The sequence below is a fragment of the Clinocottus analis genome, unplaced genomic scaffold (genome assembly GCF_023055335.1).
Source record: "Clinocottus analis isolate CAN_PGR_092001 unplaced genomic scaffold, fCliAna1.0.p SCAF_7, whole genome shotgun sequence".
NCBI lineage: Eukaryota > Metazoa > Chordata > Actinopteri > Perciformes > Cottidae > Clinocottus > Clinocottus analis.
The window spans coordinates 1,367,501-1,386,147 of NW_027176229.1; the positions used below are offsets into that span (position 1 = coordinate 1,367,501).

Here is an 18,647-nt window from a genome sequence, read left to right on the forward strand (position 1 = left end):
CCAAGCCTCGTGTGTCAACACACTCCATGTTAATAAACATGTTGTCCAAGATGTTCATTCAGATTCCTCTGCTGTTCGATTTTGTCCAGGTGGTGAATTTTTTTTCGAGGACATGTGTAAAGTTTGAATCTCTATCCAAGGACTAGTGTCTTCACAGGCTGGCTGAGGGGTAGTTTTCTGTTAACACGCACTTCATTTTATTAGATGGAGTACCATTTTAAAAATGAGTAACTCCATTACACAGATCCTGAGGATGTTGACAGGCTTTCATGGAAAAATGTCAGACATTTCCTTCATGGCTTGAAAAAACTACTGTTTCAAATATGTTGAAACGAGATTTCCCCCTCCATGTCAAAAGGGCACCAAATGAGGAAGTGTGCGTGGTGGGGCTTCTTCTTACAAATGGTTTAGTGCTTATCTCAGTGTGTTAATTAGAATCAGCCTTTGATTTATAGAATAACCCAGCTCAGCCAATTAGACGACTAATTGGTCACAAGGGTCTCCCCTTTAACAGTAAAGAGTTGGTTATTTCCAGGTTTTTTTTATTACAGCATGTAGTAGATGCTAATGATCAGACTTTACTGCATAAAGGTTTGTCAAAAATAATATTTGCAAATACGTTTTGGACTGTAAGGAGGACTAGATCCCTCTGCAGTACTGGAATATTCTGTAGAGCAGTGGTCCCCAACCTTTTTATAACCGCGGACTGGTCAACGCTTGACAGTTGTACTGTGGACCGTTGGGGAGGGGGGGTACGTATATTGTTTATATTGCGTATATAATAAATGTGATAATAAATAATAAAATAACTACAAACCTCCACCATGCAGCTTGTGTCCCCCCTTATGTTGTGATTCACATCACAACCTTTACATCAACTTATGATACCTCATAAAACTTATTCGGTGCTCATGTTAACCGATGTTGTCATTCAGACCAGAAGCGACACCCGTGCAGCGATATTTTCGGCGTCTGTTTTAATTTTTTTGTGCGAACCGCGTCGTAAAACCACTAGCGCACCAGACAGACAAACAAACCAATGCTACCAAAAACATAACCTCCTTTGGCGGAGGTAATAAACGTCCTCCTGGTATTGTCTGTTAAAAGCTTTCTTTTTCTTGAAAGTTACAGGTTTTTCTTCTGTCTCTTCACTGGGCCTTTTCCCCTTCGAAAAGAAACTTTCCAAAGACGTCTGTTTTTTACTCATTTTGCTAGCTTGTGGATAAAATTTTTGCGCTCAAGTAACCGAGAGAATCCGGTCAGTTTTTCAAAATAAAAGATTCTTAAGACTCAGAAAATTTAAAAAAAAAACGAAAAAATTAATTATTTCTTGGGCGGCCCGGTACCAATTGATCCACGGCCCGGTACCGGTCCGGAGGTTGGGGACCACTGCTGTAGAGGACTGATGGTACTTGCATGAAATAATAAGTTACTTACTCAAATACGATCTAGTGCTTGAGGCTTTATTAGTTCGGGGACAGCCCTCATGATACAAACCTGGAACAGTTCAGATCAGTGAAAGGGAAACTACATATAATTGGAAATTGTAAGCTTTTTTTAATGCATTTTTGCGTGCATACTTCTAGCGTTATTCTTTGTTACTGTAAATAAAGAGCGCAAAGTAAACCTGTCAGACATTTATTTGTCGCTGTCTCCTCAAGTAACGGACCGCTGTAAACATGCGGTTGCGTCAAACTGTGAACTTAATCTCACTTTGCCCCCCAAACAAATGCGCGCACACATCCCTTCCTGCGAGCAGTCATGAGTCTTGTGTCATCATATAATCATGTGAAGTGGTTGTGGCTGGTTTTGCTAGCAGGAGCACAAGGTTGCATTGTGACCTTTGCTCATCATTCTGTTCCAAAGGAGGAAGCGTCAGTGTGTTTGTATGTGTTTGTTTGTGTGTGTGTGTGTGTGTGTGTGTGTCAGAGCTGCAGAGTTAACCATATATGTGTATTTAATTTGAACTAAACAGTCTGCTACATTTAGAAATAGACTAAATGTTGAATCTAAAAGGGAAATGTTGCTCCCTGGTTATTAATGAAGGTGTAGTCAAAAAACAAATCTGCTCTGGTAAATGAACATTTGTAGACTCTTTATGTAACGCTCAGCAAGTAATGTGATGTTCACAGCATCAGTGGACAGAAATGGTTGCATTCAGACTATTTTTTCAGGTGGCAACATGGACAAGTGGGTCAGGAATCTTCTTACCGGAAGTACATTTGTTACTCGTCTCATGCCGATTGTTTTTTTTATTGCTGTCAAAGTTGAGGCAAATTGCACAATAGATGGGACAGGATGATAACAAAACATGCATGTGTAACTCTCAACAGAGGTTAGAATCGTGCAAGACGAGCTCCTTTCATCATCAGCTCCGGTGGCCAAAGTGGGATTTTACTTAACGCTAGGTAATCCTTATTGATGAGCCCTGTATTTTTAAAAGTGTAATGCCGTGTTCACACCAAAAGCACTGCAATTCGCAACGCTTTTTCGCCCGATTTTACTCGCTCGACACTATGTGGTTAATTCGCTTTTTTGCAACCAGTTGCAACAGGGTCATGGCTTGAGCCCCGTTCCGAAGTTACTAGCACATAGCCTCACTAGCTAACCAAATCTGACCCGGTCGCGTTCCTGTAAAACATTTTCATTATCGGTAACGACCATGGAAAATGTACAACTCTTTCTGCGTTATACTTGTTGTGGAAATACCACAAATGTTGGATCATCAAATTACCCCGTGTCTGTGTTCATAATAGGGCTGTCAAAATTGCTCAAAAATGACATTTGAATATTCGCTTAAAAAAAACACGTATATTCGAATATATTCAAATTTCTGGTTGCGCATGTGCAGTGCGCAATAGGCACGTCAATAACAGGGCAAATTAATACGAGACATAACTACTTGTATAGGTAATTTAATTAAGTTTAAACATATTTAACAACATATTACCTACACAAAAATAAGTAAATTAACTAATGGCCAAGACAGCAGACGCTCGCACACATGCACTCTTTCTCTCTCTCTCTTTCTTTCTTTCTTTCTTTCTTTCTTTCTTTCTCTCCCACACCGTCGCGCTCTCTGCGTATGGCGGATAAATTAACGACAACAATAACTTTGTGAGAGCAGACAACGAACTTGTTGCGGACGGCGAAAAATACGTATCCCGACGTGTCTGTTCCGCTGAAGTTTCACATGTTTTTGCCAAAGTTTAAATATTTCAACTCCGGCAAAAAAGCGAATATTGGCAACTGCGAAAAATTATGCTTTTTTGCAACCATTTGCGTCTGTGTATTGACTTAACATGTAATCCACTCGCGCAAACATTTTCTTCTCTTTCCGTGTGAACACACCTTAATAATGCAAATTTCCAAAACATAGTGGATTACGTCAGATTAGTCTTTTCTTCATTTATTCAGTACAGAATTTAGTTCGTTACTTATTTTATAGGCTGACCGCATTTGTACTCCAGAAAATACAAGAACACAAATCTACTCTTTTGAGTAGATCAACGACAGCAAATCAATTAAGAGCATCGCTTGCATCCCTGATGTCAATACACATTTGAACGAGCAGCTAGAGGATGCTTTTGTAGGAGTTTCGCCCTCTGGTGTGTCACAAGAGGAGAAGGAGGGGAGTACTTTACCGATTCTGTCCGCAGTGGTCCCATGTGCTGGGATCACTGCACAGCCAATAACTCCCATTTCATAACCTTGTTTATTGCACGTCCCAGGTGTCTTGAACAGTGTTGCACGTAGTTCAAAACAAATTCTGAATTACCAGTAAATGCAGAAGCTTGCCGTTTCAAGTTCTATGTGTAAAGTAAAGACGAGCTGTCCTGATAGCAGTTCCTCCTTGTGAAAAAGTTTTGCGTGACAACATAATGAGGTAAAACCACTGTGGTGACGGTCATCTTGATCTATTTCTTCCCGTGTTGTAGATACCTGGTTGTATTGGATACCAGATAAAGCAGATTGGGTCATTTAGTTTCCTGTCTATATATTCATTAGAAAAGGCCACCCATAGAGGTTTATCTAGTGTGCATGGGTTAATTCAAGCCTGCTGCAAAGAATGTAGCACTTGGGCACTTATGAGACTGATTCCTCACGGGCTCATCTCTCACTTCCTCATTCAACTTCTATCCTGCAACTGTGCCAGTTTTAATAAAAGCACGAGATTCCCTTGAAGCCAAACACACAGCTGTATCTTTCTGTTGTTAACATGTTGATATTAATCAGGTATCTCCACCAAAAAAGTCCTCTTCATGCCTGGTTAGCTTTTTATCTTTTCCAGTGACATATCTGCAAAGCTGGACAGTTGCAACATTGAGGAGGAAGATAGTCATTTCCCTCCGCTCCCGTTTAGCCTCTGTGGTTTCTCCTGAGCGCTCTCAACTGTCTCCGAGAGGAACACAGACAGGTCATGAAGCAACAGGATGCATCTGTGAGCATGTCACTCTTTTCTCCACTAACACCGTGTCTTTTTATGGTTTCTCCTCAAGGCCTGGAAGTTAAGGAAATGTATGGAAATTAATTTGGCACCTTTTTATATATTTGTTAAGTTGCACAAAGTTTGGTGAAATTGTAATCGACACACCAGAACTGTTAATGCTGATGATTTTAATGTATTGAAATGTATATAGTGATATTTACAGCATACCATACTTATATTTGAGCCTTGCTCACCTACACACAGTTGCCAGTTCAACACCTTTCTGTAACTAATGTAGTCTAATCCAACAGTCCTGCAATGAATCTTCATGAAGGTTTTAATATGTTTTTGATGAATGTGGAAAGATGGATAATATGCCCGACAAATGAAACTCTCACAACATGAGACAACCATACAATAGGAAAAAAATTTTTTTTTTGTGGGAGACGCATTTTTAGCAACACAGTTTCAACCAAAACCGAACATCATAACCACAATGAAGGAAGAATTTATTGCAGATGGTCGTATTAAATGACATAAGTGTACCGGTTTAAAGGCGCGTGTCTTCATTTTTAGGATTAAACAGAACTTTAAAAAGCAGACTAATAGTGAATACGCCTGTTTATTTCATTCAGGATATTTGAAGCCACTGTTTAAGAAGGCAGACAAACTGTTCTCAAGCTATTTGACAAACAGCCGCTCGGCATTAAAACAGACGACTGCCTGTGGAACACGTCTTGTTCTCAGCCTAACTTGCATCATAGCACTTATGCCACTGCTACTTGTTCACCAGGCCACAATGACGTTACCCCTCGGTCGGTACAAAGCAAACCTGAAGTTTGCATGTGCTGGTACATTCCTGTTTAAAATATCGGTGCCTTTGTAATCAAATCAACAGAAAGATGCTTGGTGTACTAGTTTCACTTCTTATGCAGTTTTACAAGCATGTTAACAGCAAGGTTATAATTAATCGCCGCCTCGGCTAATTAGAGTTTTCCAAGCATGATAGCTATGCAAACCTTGTGCTTTATTGTGACTCATTGTGTCTGTTTCTGCATTGCTGCTGGTCTGGCCCTTTTGGGTCACACATGCCTGTCACAAAACCCTTTTTCTCTAAAGAGCATGTTTTGAGAAAATGTGAAGTCAGCATGACTACACATTGGCATCAGCAGAATCTTGGAAGGTTTTTTTTTTTCATTTAAAAAAAAAAAAGGCACTCTGCAAGTCGGAAGAAATGAGGGCAGTGCGAGGCCTTCAGCCCTGGTCGCTGGGACTCTCTGACCACAATGAGCTACAGATCACGTAAACAGGAGAATAACAGACTTCGTTTCCATGCAAACGGCTGCTGTGTTCACAGCGGACACGTGGGCACTTTTCACAGTGTCATTTTGACACTAGTAATCTGAACAAATGCCATATACATCCACCAAACGGTTCTTTTGACCTCTGCGCTACTAGAAATTTACAGAAGAATTCATCAGTTGCATGCGCAGGTTTCCACTTGAAACATGTATGTTTGTCAAACTCTTTGTTGTGCATTTAATCAGTAATGTTTGCTTTGTGACAGAGAATAATAGATAAAAGCCAAAGCTGAACGTTAAGTCAATGTACTGTAGATATCTGCAGCCGGTCTGACACTGTTTACATAAAGTGAAAAGCAGTCGGCTTAAGCCTGAGGGATATGATTGAAATCTGTATCAGAGATCGAACACCATCTCCTCATTTGGTGTTTTGACCACGATGGTCACTATCTAGCTCTGCCCTGTTTCAGCCTGGAAACAACATTGTGCTAAAGCAACGTGAGACGAGATTTTAAAGAGACAAGATTTTATAACTCTGGAAAGTTCTAAAACCCTCCACAGCCACGGTTGCACGAATGGGCTGTGCCAACGCAGCGCTTGCTGCATGACGCCACATCGTATTGAGTCAAAGTTAACCTTCTGAACCCCAGAAACCTCCAGCAGAATGGAAAAGCATGTTTTCTTCAACCAATCGCCAAAACTAAACCGTTTATCACAGAGAGAAGCTGTGAAATTTTTTTTCCTCAAAAACTTTTTATTCTTGTTGCATAAACGGTTTGCTTTAACCAGATTCTGAGCTCCTCAGTAGAACTAGGAAGCCATGTTTGATTTGCCTGAGACCGACAGTCATGTGACACAACCTCGCCTGAACTGCAGGCTGCTGAACTCATTCTGCATTACGGAGAGGACAGCCTCTCCTGTCCTCTCCTGTCCTCCCCTGCCTTCAATGCACCAAGTAGAGGTTGTAAAAATACAAATAGCTCAGAATGTACTGTATAGCACGTAAAGCCTTTTTTTTTGTTGTTCCAATATAGATAACACTAGTGGTCAGTGGGAAACATTGTTTGGCATTTTTTGTCAAAGAAATTCAACTTTTTTTTTTTTTTTAGCTTTTTACGATTTACGGCATTGTAATTGTGTTATACTGCACAAAATTTGAGCCTTACAGATCTGCAAGCATGGCTGTAGATTCTTAGTCGTGTTTAATGATACTGAAAAGTAGGTAAATGAAATCACTTGAGTGATAATCAAACAAAGTGCTCTGGATATGCAAACAATCACACAAATAACACAAATAACTTTGCAATTTGATTGAAAGAGAGGAGGTGTAATTGCTTTCCTTGCCATCAATCATTGCAGTGCAGGTCAAAGCGTTTCTTTTCATAATGTTTTTTATTTTATTTTCATGACCCAGTTGATTTTCCCTCTCTGCCAGGAGGGGGAATGCATCCCATCCACATTATTAGCATACTGTACTGATGATGAATGGGCGCATTGTGCCCACTGCCCCCGTGTTGTCTTATTCTAGCACCCGAGAAAGAATGCTGGTACGACGCAGCACTCGGTCCCGTGATGTGGCATCGCTGCCTTTGTGCTTGCTCATTGAGGCTCTGTGTATCTGCCTCGCTGCGTTGCAGGCCCCTCCCCTCTTTTGTGAATCCGCAAATGAATAATTTTCTCCCGATTCATCATCACCCAATTCCGAGGAGGGCCAAATGTTGGAGTGAACCCGGGTCACAAACAGAAGGACATTGATGTGGAAGTCCACTGCAACATTTCAGTGTACTTCCAGCGGCGGCTTAATGTTTTTGATCAGTGTATTTTGAAATGTGGATTCATACATCGTATCATTAGGATTTAATTTAGAGGATTTTGAAGCGATAGTACAGCATGATTCAAATAAAGCAGTACGCCGTGACCAGGATATTGTCTCGTGTTTTTTATTAAATAAATGATTTGGTTCCACTGCCTTTGGAATTGTATGCATTGTTTCTAAATCCACTAATCCTGCCTCTCATCAGAGGTTAAAAATAAATTGGCAAAAAACAGTATGCAAACATTAGTAAAGCAGTGGATGTGGAAGTACATGAGACTTACGGTTTAGTTGTTTACCGCAGTATCGAAAATCATAGAATATTACTGGTATTAGTATGGGCTGCTAAATGTCTGGTACGGTTATATTGCTAGTCTTGAAGCAGATTGTGTACTTGTCGGATCGTATATGCACAAATACAAAATAATTTCTTAAGTACTTGCATGCAACATTTATTGTTGTGGGAACAGTTTGTGGTAAAACATTTCTTTCTGGATGTAACTGTCAAATCGGAGCAACAGACAGGAGTCCATGTCATGTTTGCGTCTCGATTTGAGTTTGCACATAAAATATCCTGCAAGATCATTCATGTCTCGCAGTCCCTTGCTTCATCCCATTCCGTTAACAAGCTGCACCTGGTGTGCATCCATAAAAGACACAAACTGCTGCTGCACTGTTAGCTACAGCCTGAAATTACAGTGGCTGTTTTGAAGCGAGGTTTACTTTACATACAAAGTGGTATGGCGAAAAAAAGAAACATACACTTTTATTAATCCCTTGGAAATTCCTCTCTGCATTTGACCCATCCTTGATTAAGGAGCAGTGGGCTGCCCTGTGAGGCGCCCGGGGAGCAATGAGAGATACTTCGACATGTGAACTGTGGGGGGACTGGGGATTGAACCGGCTACCTTGTGGTAACGGGACGACCACTCATCCCCCTGAGCTACAGCAGCCCCAATTATTCATTTTTATATCAAAATCGTTAATTGAAATATTTGAAATTGCTCTTCTTGACTTGAGAAAGTCGACCATAAAGGGAAGCCACAAAGTGGCCTAAGCAGACCAGTCAGTTTTTGGTGATGTTTGCAGATGCTTAATTTAAGATTTATGTAAACTCAGGGCTCTTGGCATACTAACTTTACACACCTACGCAACCACTAAAGATCAGTTGTGTAGTCTGAACTGTCAACATCGGGCAAAAGTTTAAGCATTTTATAGTCTGACCTACATAGGCGCAAGCCTATTTGTGCAATTGTAGTCTCTCTATTGACAAAATGACAATGTTTTTCATAGCAGTCTGGCAGCATCCTAAATTGTCGATGTAATTGCCTAAGATTTTTGTCTTTGCGCACTACATCACCACTTATTGACCTTTCTGATAATTACACTAGTAAATTTAAATCATCTGGTCTAAAGTAATTTATGTACGCATTTATATATTAATGAAAATATAGCGCTCATGCATTGTATCTTGCAAAGAGCCCTTAAACACGTCATCAGATAGTCTAACTGATTTAAAAGTCGTGCCCCCCCCCCCCCCCTCCCTCTTGTTTTCCTTTACATATCTGGATGGTGGTAAACTTGGACTAACAGCTGACCCGTTGTGTTTTCACCCTCTTGTATACTTTTCATCCAGGAGCATCTCTGTCTCTCTTTTGATTTCAACCTAAAGCCTTTGAAGCACAGCCACTTGTGTCTTTCGGTTCAGTAGTAAACACTTTTGAGGTAAGATGTATGAGAGCTGACAGCCAGAACCTTCAAGCTCACCAAGCTCACAGAAAGAAAAAAAACACCTCCTCACATGACCTTTTATGGACTCGCTCGTCGGGATGACTTCTTCACACACTTGCATCCGTCTTTTCTTTTTCAACCTCTCATCTGAGGTTGAAATTAGATTAAATTCAGCCGAGACCCTTGTGTGCTTAACTTGTAGGCCAAAGTGGAATATTGAAAGCTGAATATGGTGGAGCTGAAGTTCAGTTTGACAATGTTTTGTCTACTGTAGAATTGAGGTGTGTATGCTAGAGATAAATAGGAGTTGGATTTTATTTATTTAAAACCCATCACTGCAACTGGTGCTTTTGATCGAGATAGTTTTGACAATTCCTAGAGAGGATGATTCTGAATGATTGTGGTAACGGACATTAACCATTCATTTAGCACCAGAATTAGAATTTCCTATTACTTAAATAATCGATAGCTGCAGCTCTAAACAGCTTGTTGCTTACAAGGAAGTCAGACCCCCAGATGTGAGACCATTTGCCAGATTGTACTATCCAGCTGTTTTTCCCCCTGTGAATGCATCGTTCATTTCTCCTTGGAGATTAATAAAGTACTTTTCATTCATTCATTCATTCATTTTAGTCCAGTATGCCTGCAGCACCCCACTATCTCCTCTGTGTTTTGGCAGAGTGCCACCCTCAACTCTAAAAGTTTAAAAATATCTGACCAATTGGTTGTCTCTTTTCCAAGGCCATTGCATATTTGTAGGTTAACTGTGCCAAATTCATGTTTAACCATTTACCAGAGTACAAAGCTATCTTTTGTTTAATACCAAAAACTTGACTTGTATAATAAGTAACTTCCTATACATTTTGTGTCAGAAATTGGCAAAGGTCTTCATCCATCCACAAATCAAATGAAAAGATGACACACCAGTGTGCAGCAAGGAAAAGGCTCATTGAGTGCAGAATCGCTCAAATACCTGCTAAAAGCAAGTGCATGCCTATTTTTAGGCCGAGAACGTATGCCACTGATGCTTTTGTGAATGTTGCTTCAGTTTAACTTTTGAGGACTCGAGAGAGAAATGGAATAAGTAGTGTTTTTAACAAACAATGGTGAGCCTAAAGTGGGTTATAGGCAATGTTCCCTCTATTTTTTTCAGCACTGATCAATTTTTTTCTTCTTTTCTGAGCACACAATTCAGCACTGAGCAATTCGCAACCACGCGACCTACCGAAAGTTACCACAAGCCTGCGTTAGCCATAAGGGATTCAAAGAGATGACATCAAATGCATCAATATGTATGCAAGATTGATATTTATTATATATCCTTTTATTATGGCTGGACTTTGGGAACATTTTAATGATGTTTTACCAGTCAGTTTAGTTGAACTTAAAGGATCTTTGTTGAACTTCAATAAGGGGAGGTTAAGGGGAGGTTATGACTGGTGGTTTGCAAAAAATTAGGCTACAAAACACTGCGGTAAAGTGAGCCCACATCCGCCGAGTGAGCCTCAATTGCAATTCTGAATGCACCTGTATTCAAGGTGTTACGGTACAGGGGCGGTAAGCAGCACAGAGAAGCCAGAGAGAGAAGCCGAGCTGAAAAACGCAAATGAAATGATGCTATTCATAGACAAACGGCATATCCTTAAACTTGTAAATTAAAAGTACAACACAGTCTTGTTCAGAATGATCCCTGCTATGTCCATGTGTATGGCCTTGAGACTTTACTGTACAGTTTGAGAAAAGTTTAATTCAAAATCAGCTTCAATTACATAATGATATTCTTAATGTCCCAATTTCAAACGGCTATAAAAACGATCCTTACATTTGTAAAGTAAAATTACAAGGCAGTCTTGTTCAGGTTTTACTTGCTTTACTACAAGGCTTTACTACAATTTTAAGGATCTGATTGGCCAAGGAGACTCAACACGTCACATCAAAGATCTTCTATTGCGGCGATGGCTCACTCCTATCTCAGAAACACTGGCGCAAAAAAGATGTTAAACCCCTGAAAAAACACTTCGACTGGCCGCACGTGTGCAGCTTAGAGGGAACACTGGTTAAAGGGCTCAATGTTTGCAAACAGGCCTGTTTTAGATGGTGACTTCAGTTTTCCAAAACCCTTGTGAGATGGTTAGGCATTGAAATAATGGTCATGGATACGTATTATTCTGGAATAGTTATACCGGTTGAGATTAGTCATCGGCATCAAACGGTTGACATCGACCGTTGACTTTCACAGTCACTTACGTGTTTGCTCACTACTTTAACCAGTCAAAGGACAAAAGTCCTTCCCACACTAGTGAGTATAATACCAAATCTCAAAGGATTTGCTAAAGCGCTGGGGATCATGAAGTCTATATTGGTTATTAGTGAGAGCAACTGACACCGCATGGCAAACTGGCCAGACCTCGAAGCCAGTTAATGGAAATCCTTTTCCTACATTGATGTTAATTCGCATGACTCATGCGGCACTATAAAAGAATGGGATTTATGATGTACTTTTGTTATTTTTTAACACTTGTTTTAATGCCGACGTTCCTATTAAATGTTTCGAAGAATAGTATGAAAGAGTGATGGAGCCATCAGTTATGTCATAACTTTTGTTTTCATCAAACTTGCATCATCATATTGCTGATACATTTAGCACATATTAAATAGCCAGTACAGGTAAAATTATTCCACCTTATAATTGAAGTAGGCAAGTTTGGGATCATTTTTTAGAGTCAAGCTCTTATGAAATAACATGGAAAATAGTCTAGAGGGAGATTGGCAGGCAAAAGAAGGCTCAGAAAACAGTGAATTGCTTCGCAAAATGCAACCTTTACTTTTCTTCTGGTTTCTCATCATTTTAAGAATAGCAATGTAATTGTTATCTCCTAATTCCAGTATTCAGATTACCACTTTTTTTTGTAATGTTGTGCAACCCATCGGCTTCTTTTAAGTTGTTTTAAGCTAGTAACTCCTGTCATCAAGCTTACAACTGTGAAAACTTGTAGGGGAGGTGTTCTGGGTTCATGTTAGGGTACGAGGGCAACTAAGAGGAACTACCTAAGTGTGCTCTAAAATAAATGGCATTCTCCTCCCTTAAACGCAGCTGAATTAAACTGATTGTAGATTCTAGCTTTTAACCAAGCAAGGCTTTTTAACGAGCTTTATAACTCGCTGTAGTGTTAAAATTAGTGCCTCAACAGGGAGAAGGAAAGATGTGAGCAGAAAGACTGTCGGTCAGAGAGTGGTCTGTTATCACAGATGACATCATGCTTTGGAGGAAGAACATATGCGTCTTGTGCCCAAGCAGAAACTATAAACATATATCCTCACTGTTTGCTGCATGTTACTAAATCCTCTAATCCTCACTTGTCAAGACGCTTCTCTGCCACTTTTGAATTTTCTTCTCTTTTTTTCTCGTCTATCACATGCTGAGTATCTGTTTTGCAAAGAACTGTTGAGATCCTCTTTCAAGCCTCCTCAACAGGCTGTCATGTTGGCTGCCTGTGACTGTCCTAGTTAGTCAGGCTTTGCAGTGATGTCAGGGTTTCAGGGCCAGTGAAAGTTATTCAGTCATTACAGCCCTCGTTCAGTACCAGGCTGCAATGTTAGTACTCCCCCCCGCCCCCCTACCCCCACACACACACACCTTTATTCTTGGCCTGATGGATCCTGGGTTTTCCCCTCCAAACTGTCACCAACAACTGCCCATGTCCTCACAATGAAGGGCCCCTGTCTCCTCTCTGCAGTGCAGCCAGCTAACAGACAAGCAGCAGGAGGGTCAGTACAATAACAGTGAGATGTGACTAATGGGCCCAGAGTACCGGAGTTAGACATGCCCATAAGCAATGCTTTAATACACTGAAAGGATTCAATTACTCTTCTGTGCACTTCTGAGAGAACTTTACTATGCTGTAGTATCAGTTTCTGTAACCTAAACTTAAGGCACATAATCTTCTGATTTCCACAAGCATCTTTTAACCTACGTATCACTCTAAAAACCTTGGTGCCTCAGTGAGTTAGTTATCTTAAAAGATGTGAGAACATGAGAAAGCAGATGATTCATGTAATATAAGAAATGTGCAGATGAACATCTTCAATAATCTTTAGCCTCCTGGCTCTTAGTGTTAAGATTCAATAGTATTTTAGTATTATTGGATCTTGTTAATAATTAAATGACGAAAAGCCCCCAAAGCAGAGCTCAAGTTTTTTGCCAAAATGGAGAATACGGTTGCCTATGCAGTTATGTTTGACTAAAAAACAATACTGTGACATGTAAGTGTAAGAGCTGCAGGGATACTTTGTCTCACAAGACTTGACAAATCTCCCTTTTTTCCTGTTCAGGTTCATCTGGTTCTTTGTTAGTTGAATCAGTTTACACAAATGTTTGGGACATTAAAGATTGAGTTTAAACTTTTCACCCCACATTACATCAACCTAATTTGCTTCACCGTTGTCTCTGAAACCGAAGCTTGTGCGGACACCAGAAAACGCAGCAACGCATGTGCAGCGGTATTGAAATATCATTAATGCAACACATATTTCTCTCCCTTGTGTTTTGTACATGTTAAAAAGCCAAGAATAGTTTAAAACCAGTACAGTGTGGAACAATTTGTGTTGTTCAAGGGTCCATTATTTGTCTACGAAGTTGGTATGCTGGGCACAAAGCCCCTTTTAAAATAAATCATTCCATCTAGAGCCACTCAGGAGAATAATACTCTCAATAGTGTACGCTTCCATGACTGGCATGCTCATCGTGGGAGGCAACAAGAGCCCCAGGGTTGTGATATAGTGAAAGTCTGATCCTTGAGCATATGGCATCAGTCAGTCCCAGAGCAGACCAGCAGGCCCAAGATGCTCCTAGTCCAGACAAGATATATAAACCCTCCAACGTGTTCTGTGTCTGACCCCGAAGGACTCTTACCAGTTAGGCGTCCCTTTAAAACTTTCAAAGGGGGGCATCTTGATCAGGTGCCCGAACAACCACAGCATGCCCCCTCCAATGAATCACCACCTAAACGTGGTGAAGGGGTCGGTGTGTCCCATTGACTTAGGAAGTGCTCTTATTAGGGAAGGGGGGGCAATAACTCCTGATAGTCTCCCAAGGTAAAGAGATCCTAGAGTTGGGGCCAGACCAAGAGCATTTCACTGAAAAGTTGCCTGAAAAACTATGAAACCGTAGAACCCATAGAACCCTTCTGAAGCCAGACCTAAGAGGCGAGTCTTGTGGCGTGACAGTAACACATGGGGCTCCGTCAGGCCAAAGCCTAAAAACAAAATCTACATGGAGCCCAATCATGTGGGCCCATCACTCGCAGAGAGGCAGGAGCCGAGGCTTTTCGATCCCTGGCATCGCAGACCTTTGCAGGGTTTAAAAACCAATCGTGACCTTTTGTAGTGTGCCATAACAAAAGGCTTATAGCAGTGGCACCTTGGAGATGGGTCATAGACAACTTATGAGCAGATTATTCTCTTCAGTCGCTGATTTCTCAGACCAGATTCATCTTTTAACCAGTGCACCTCATATGACATGTCCCTTTGCTCCAAGTCAACAGTCGCTTACAAAAAAAAAGTGTTGTCGTCTAACCAAAGGCAAAACAGTTGGAGTGAATTTGGTTGTCAGGATGTTAAGTGTAGCTCTCCAGTTTGTTCTGTGTTTGTGCGAAGGTTAGCTGTTCTTTTGTATCTTGTCCATGCATGCTTTAACAGCCTGCTCTTTTCAGGCTTTTGGCCCCTCGCCCGAGCAAATAGATTTTGCCTGTAAAATCTGTCATCCGGCCCATGCAACCCTCACATCTTCTTCCCTCAAGTTTGATCTTTACCATGACTGCATCCTACACCTTTTTAAAAGATTTCTTTTCATGTCAAAGCAGTGCGTTAAGCTTGAGATTTGCACAAGATGACTCACAGGTCACATTTTCCCTGTACGGCAGGGTCATGAAGCAAACTCTGCATCACAAAGGATCAAGTCTCAGCTTGAAAGTCTTTATGAATAAGTGCTTGCTGCTGTTTACTTTAAGTTATTTTTTTTTTTTGAAGTAGTTCTTTCAAAAAACTTAACAAGTTCCCTCCCACCTGCCCGAGTCGATGGATTGCTCTACACTCAACTGCCTCTTATAAAATCAGTTTAACTGGATAGCTCCATTATTACATGCAGCAAATACCATCTTTTATTTTTGTTACGTTCTAAGTTCTGTATTTTTGTTCCTGCCCTGATGAGTTTCTCTTCCTGAATCTAGTGTTTTTGTGCGTATTTAATGTCGTTTTGTGTATGTTACCCATTTTAGCAACACCAGCATGATGTTTTTTAAGCTTCTTGTGTTATCAGCAGTTTGTATTTTCTATTGTCTAGTTATTTTTTTGTTATTTGTCCGCATGCAGCTATTCCTGATCATTAGCATGTTGGCTGTTTTTCAGAATGATGCAAAACAAAAAAACATATAAAGCAGAATAGACTTAACCAGTCCCAGGGAAATTACCTTGTCATAGTTTTACGTTGACACTAGCGAATGCTCTGATTTGCTTCATAATCAGCTGCTGGTTGTCTTTTGTCTCATCACAGCCTGTTCATCCCTTTGTGCTGCAGAATAGCATCAGCCACCTCTTCTAATCTGATAACGCCTTTTTGTATGTTGCGCTGTTCTCGCACCAACTCAACCTTTGAGATCTGTTGAAGTGGTATGTTGATGGGCTCTTCAATAAGGGCCTTTGTGCCCACTGGCCACTTTAGTGCCACTTCAGCTTATTCCAAATCCGTGCTGCTTTTTTAGCTGGCCTAAGGTAACTGTTTAGGCAACAAACGTGCCATTGTGGATCCTTTCTTGTCTCCTCTTCAGTTTGAGGAGTCTTTGATGCCCACCATGCGGGGACTCAGAGATCCCCTCCTAATGAGACTGGGGACTGTCCCATCTCAGTGTTAAGTCCATTCACCCAGAGAGGCACACAGAACCGTGACAACAGCTACAGCATCACAGCTAAACGCATTGTCCCGGTCAACACGGTCCACTCCCCCACAAAGAAACACCATTTCCCACCAAAAAAACATGCAATTTCAGCTCCTCTCATTCTTGGAAAACCTTGCTATATTTTATAAAGCAATAAGGTTCATTTACTCCAGGATTACACCCGGTTGGAGTTAGGCCAATACAACTAGATAAGATTAGCATTTAGTCTCATAAAATGAGACCAGTTAGAAGCTGTTAAAAGCTGCTCTTAGAGAACTTTTTAATAATTTGGGATTACACCATTTTCTACATTGAAGTTTTTTGTCAGCACTATGTTTGTATCCTTGTATGTACTGGGGGTTGAGTAGAGAAGTCACAATACTAGCAATTTAGAAGTCCATTGACTTCATATGATTCCTGATACTCAATTTAATAGCGTTGTAACAAACAGGTCTTAAATCCCTCTTTTGTATATGTTGTGAAAACATCTCCAATCAACTCAGTATCCTTTTTGTTCGATCTTCGACTTCTTTTTCCACCATGTGAATATCATTTGTGACATGGTTAACTTTAAAGTGTCTTGCAATTGTCTATTTTCCATATGTGGAAAATCTAGTCTCAATTGAGCATCGCCTAATTTGTACTTTATGGTCAATAAGCAGTTTTTCTACATAATATCCCTGAAAACCATCACCCTATAAAGTACATTCAGCACACTGATGTAATGCTAACAATTGTCAAATTGTTTTTCCAGGAGGCTTTTCAGTGGTGTTCCTGGCTCGTACGCACAGCGGTGTCCGCTGCGCTCTCAAACGGATGTACGTCAACAATGACCCGGATCTCAACGTCTACAAGAGGGAGATCACCATCATGGTGAGAGCAGCATCGCAGTGTTAAATTGTTTTGAGATTTTATCTCTCAATGTTTTTGCTGCTCTCCACTCAATTTTATTCCACTATTCTGGAGCAAAGTAAACTTATTTCTTTGGGTTTTTTTGTCCTAGCTCGAAATACATTTTCCGCTTCATTTTTGTGCTCTTAATGTGCTCATTATCGGAAAATTTCATGAGGGCATTATCAGTATACATTTATTAAATTTAAGGGCATAATTTGTGTTTGAAATGGAACAGAAGCCCTCATAAAGACGCTCGCTCACATAAAGCAAGGTGGGTGTAAATGGCTTCAATTCACCCTCTTCACCCGTTTTGTCATTCAAAGTTGGATGGTTGAAATTGGTTTACTAAAGTTCTTGGGTTCACAAAAGCAGTGAAATATCTGAATAAAATAGTAGATAGATTTTTATTATAAATTTGAGTAGTCACTAGTTCCATCAAAATTATAAAAATGGGACTGAGAAATTACTTTATACTTCAGAACAAGTTTCATGGGGTCTGTGCAAATGAAAAATTACCATTACAACATTTTTTGAAAAAAAAAAAAGAAATGTATTATACATAATTAAAAAAATATATATATTTACACAAGACAAATGTTCAGAAATAGAAAACAGACTCGGGCTCGTTGGGGTGGCTTTTGCAGGAGGGGCTGGCAAATCTTCTCTGTAAAATAAATTACGACGAGTCAGTAAGTAAGTTCACTGAAAGTGGACTGGTAGTTACGATGGTCCCAACGATTACGCATCGTGCTGTCTTACGGACACGTAACAGAAATGCAGCACGGATTATGCGTGAGGTCAGTCGAAAAAAAAGAGAATAGCACGGCACTGCTTTTTGCTAGTCGGAGCTTAAAGATTTTCACTCCTCGAGATGCACAACTTCATCTTCTCTTCGAATGTTTGTTTCCTTCTGTCCTGATGAGTTTCATGTTTTCATCTTGTTTTGCAGAAAGAGCTGTCGGGCCACAAGAACATTGTCGGCTACCTGGACTCCACAATCAACGCGGTGTCGGACAGCGTGTGGGAAGTCCTGATCCTCATGGAATACTGTAAAGGTACAGCACCCTACCGTTTGCAAACATTTGAGTTTTGTGTTTTTGGTCCCTGCTAAACACTGTAGTAATGATGTTTGGTCTTCATATCGCATAGACACTGAAAAAATACAGCCCACTTCACTGCACATTAGGTAATGAATATATTCTAGCATATCTAATTTATCAGTCTTTGCAGTTAAACCATTGAAAAAGAAACCTATCCAATAGTTTATTTGGCGGTTGTCACCTTTGTGTGGCCCCTCTATTGATTGTTGCAACTGGCTGACTCAGCTTGGCTTTTTGGAAGGCCATTTTGTGCAGTAATCGCCTCATTGCATACGTTTATGTACAAACATCACTCTGAATACTGGGAATAATCAAAATATCCAAGTCAGTTTCACATGCTCGGGGTTGTGAATGGCAGCAGGTTGCAAACTACCCTCAAAATGTAATCCGCAAGTTTTTAAAGCACCCACACATGCTGGCTGGTACTCTGAGCTAAAGACCAGAGTC

At 40.4% G+C, this 18,647-nt stretch overlaps 1 protein-coding gene across 3 annotated transcripts in view; it reads left to right on the top strand.

Annotated features, from left to right (window-relative positions):
* The window catches only part of bmp2k (BMP2 inducible kinase), a 47,295-nt gene that overhangs the window by 1,557 nt on the left and 27,091 nt on the right, over window positions 1–18,647 (top strand). For all 3 annotated transcript variants that reach the window (XM_068604433.1, XM_068604435.1, XM_068604434.1), the window contains 2 exons: window positions 16,961–17,079; window positions 18,050–18,155. In XM_068604433.1, the coding sequence (XP_068460534.1) occupies window positions 16,961–17,079; window positions 18,050–18,155 (225 nt within the window). The remainder of the gene's footprint in view (window positions 1–16,960; window positions 17,080–18,049; window positions 18,156–18,647) is intronic.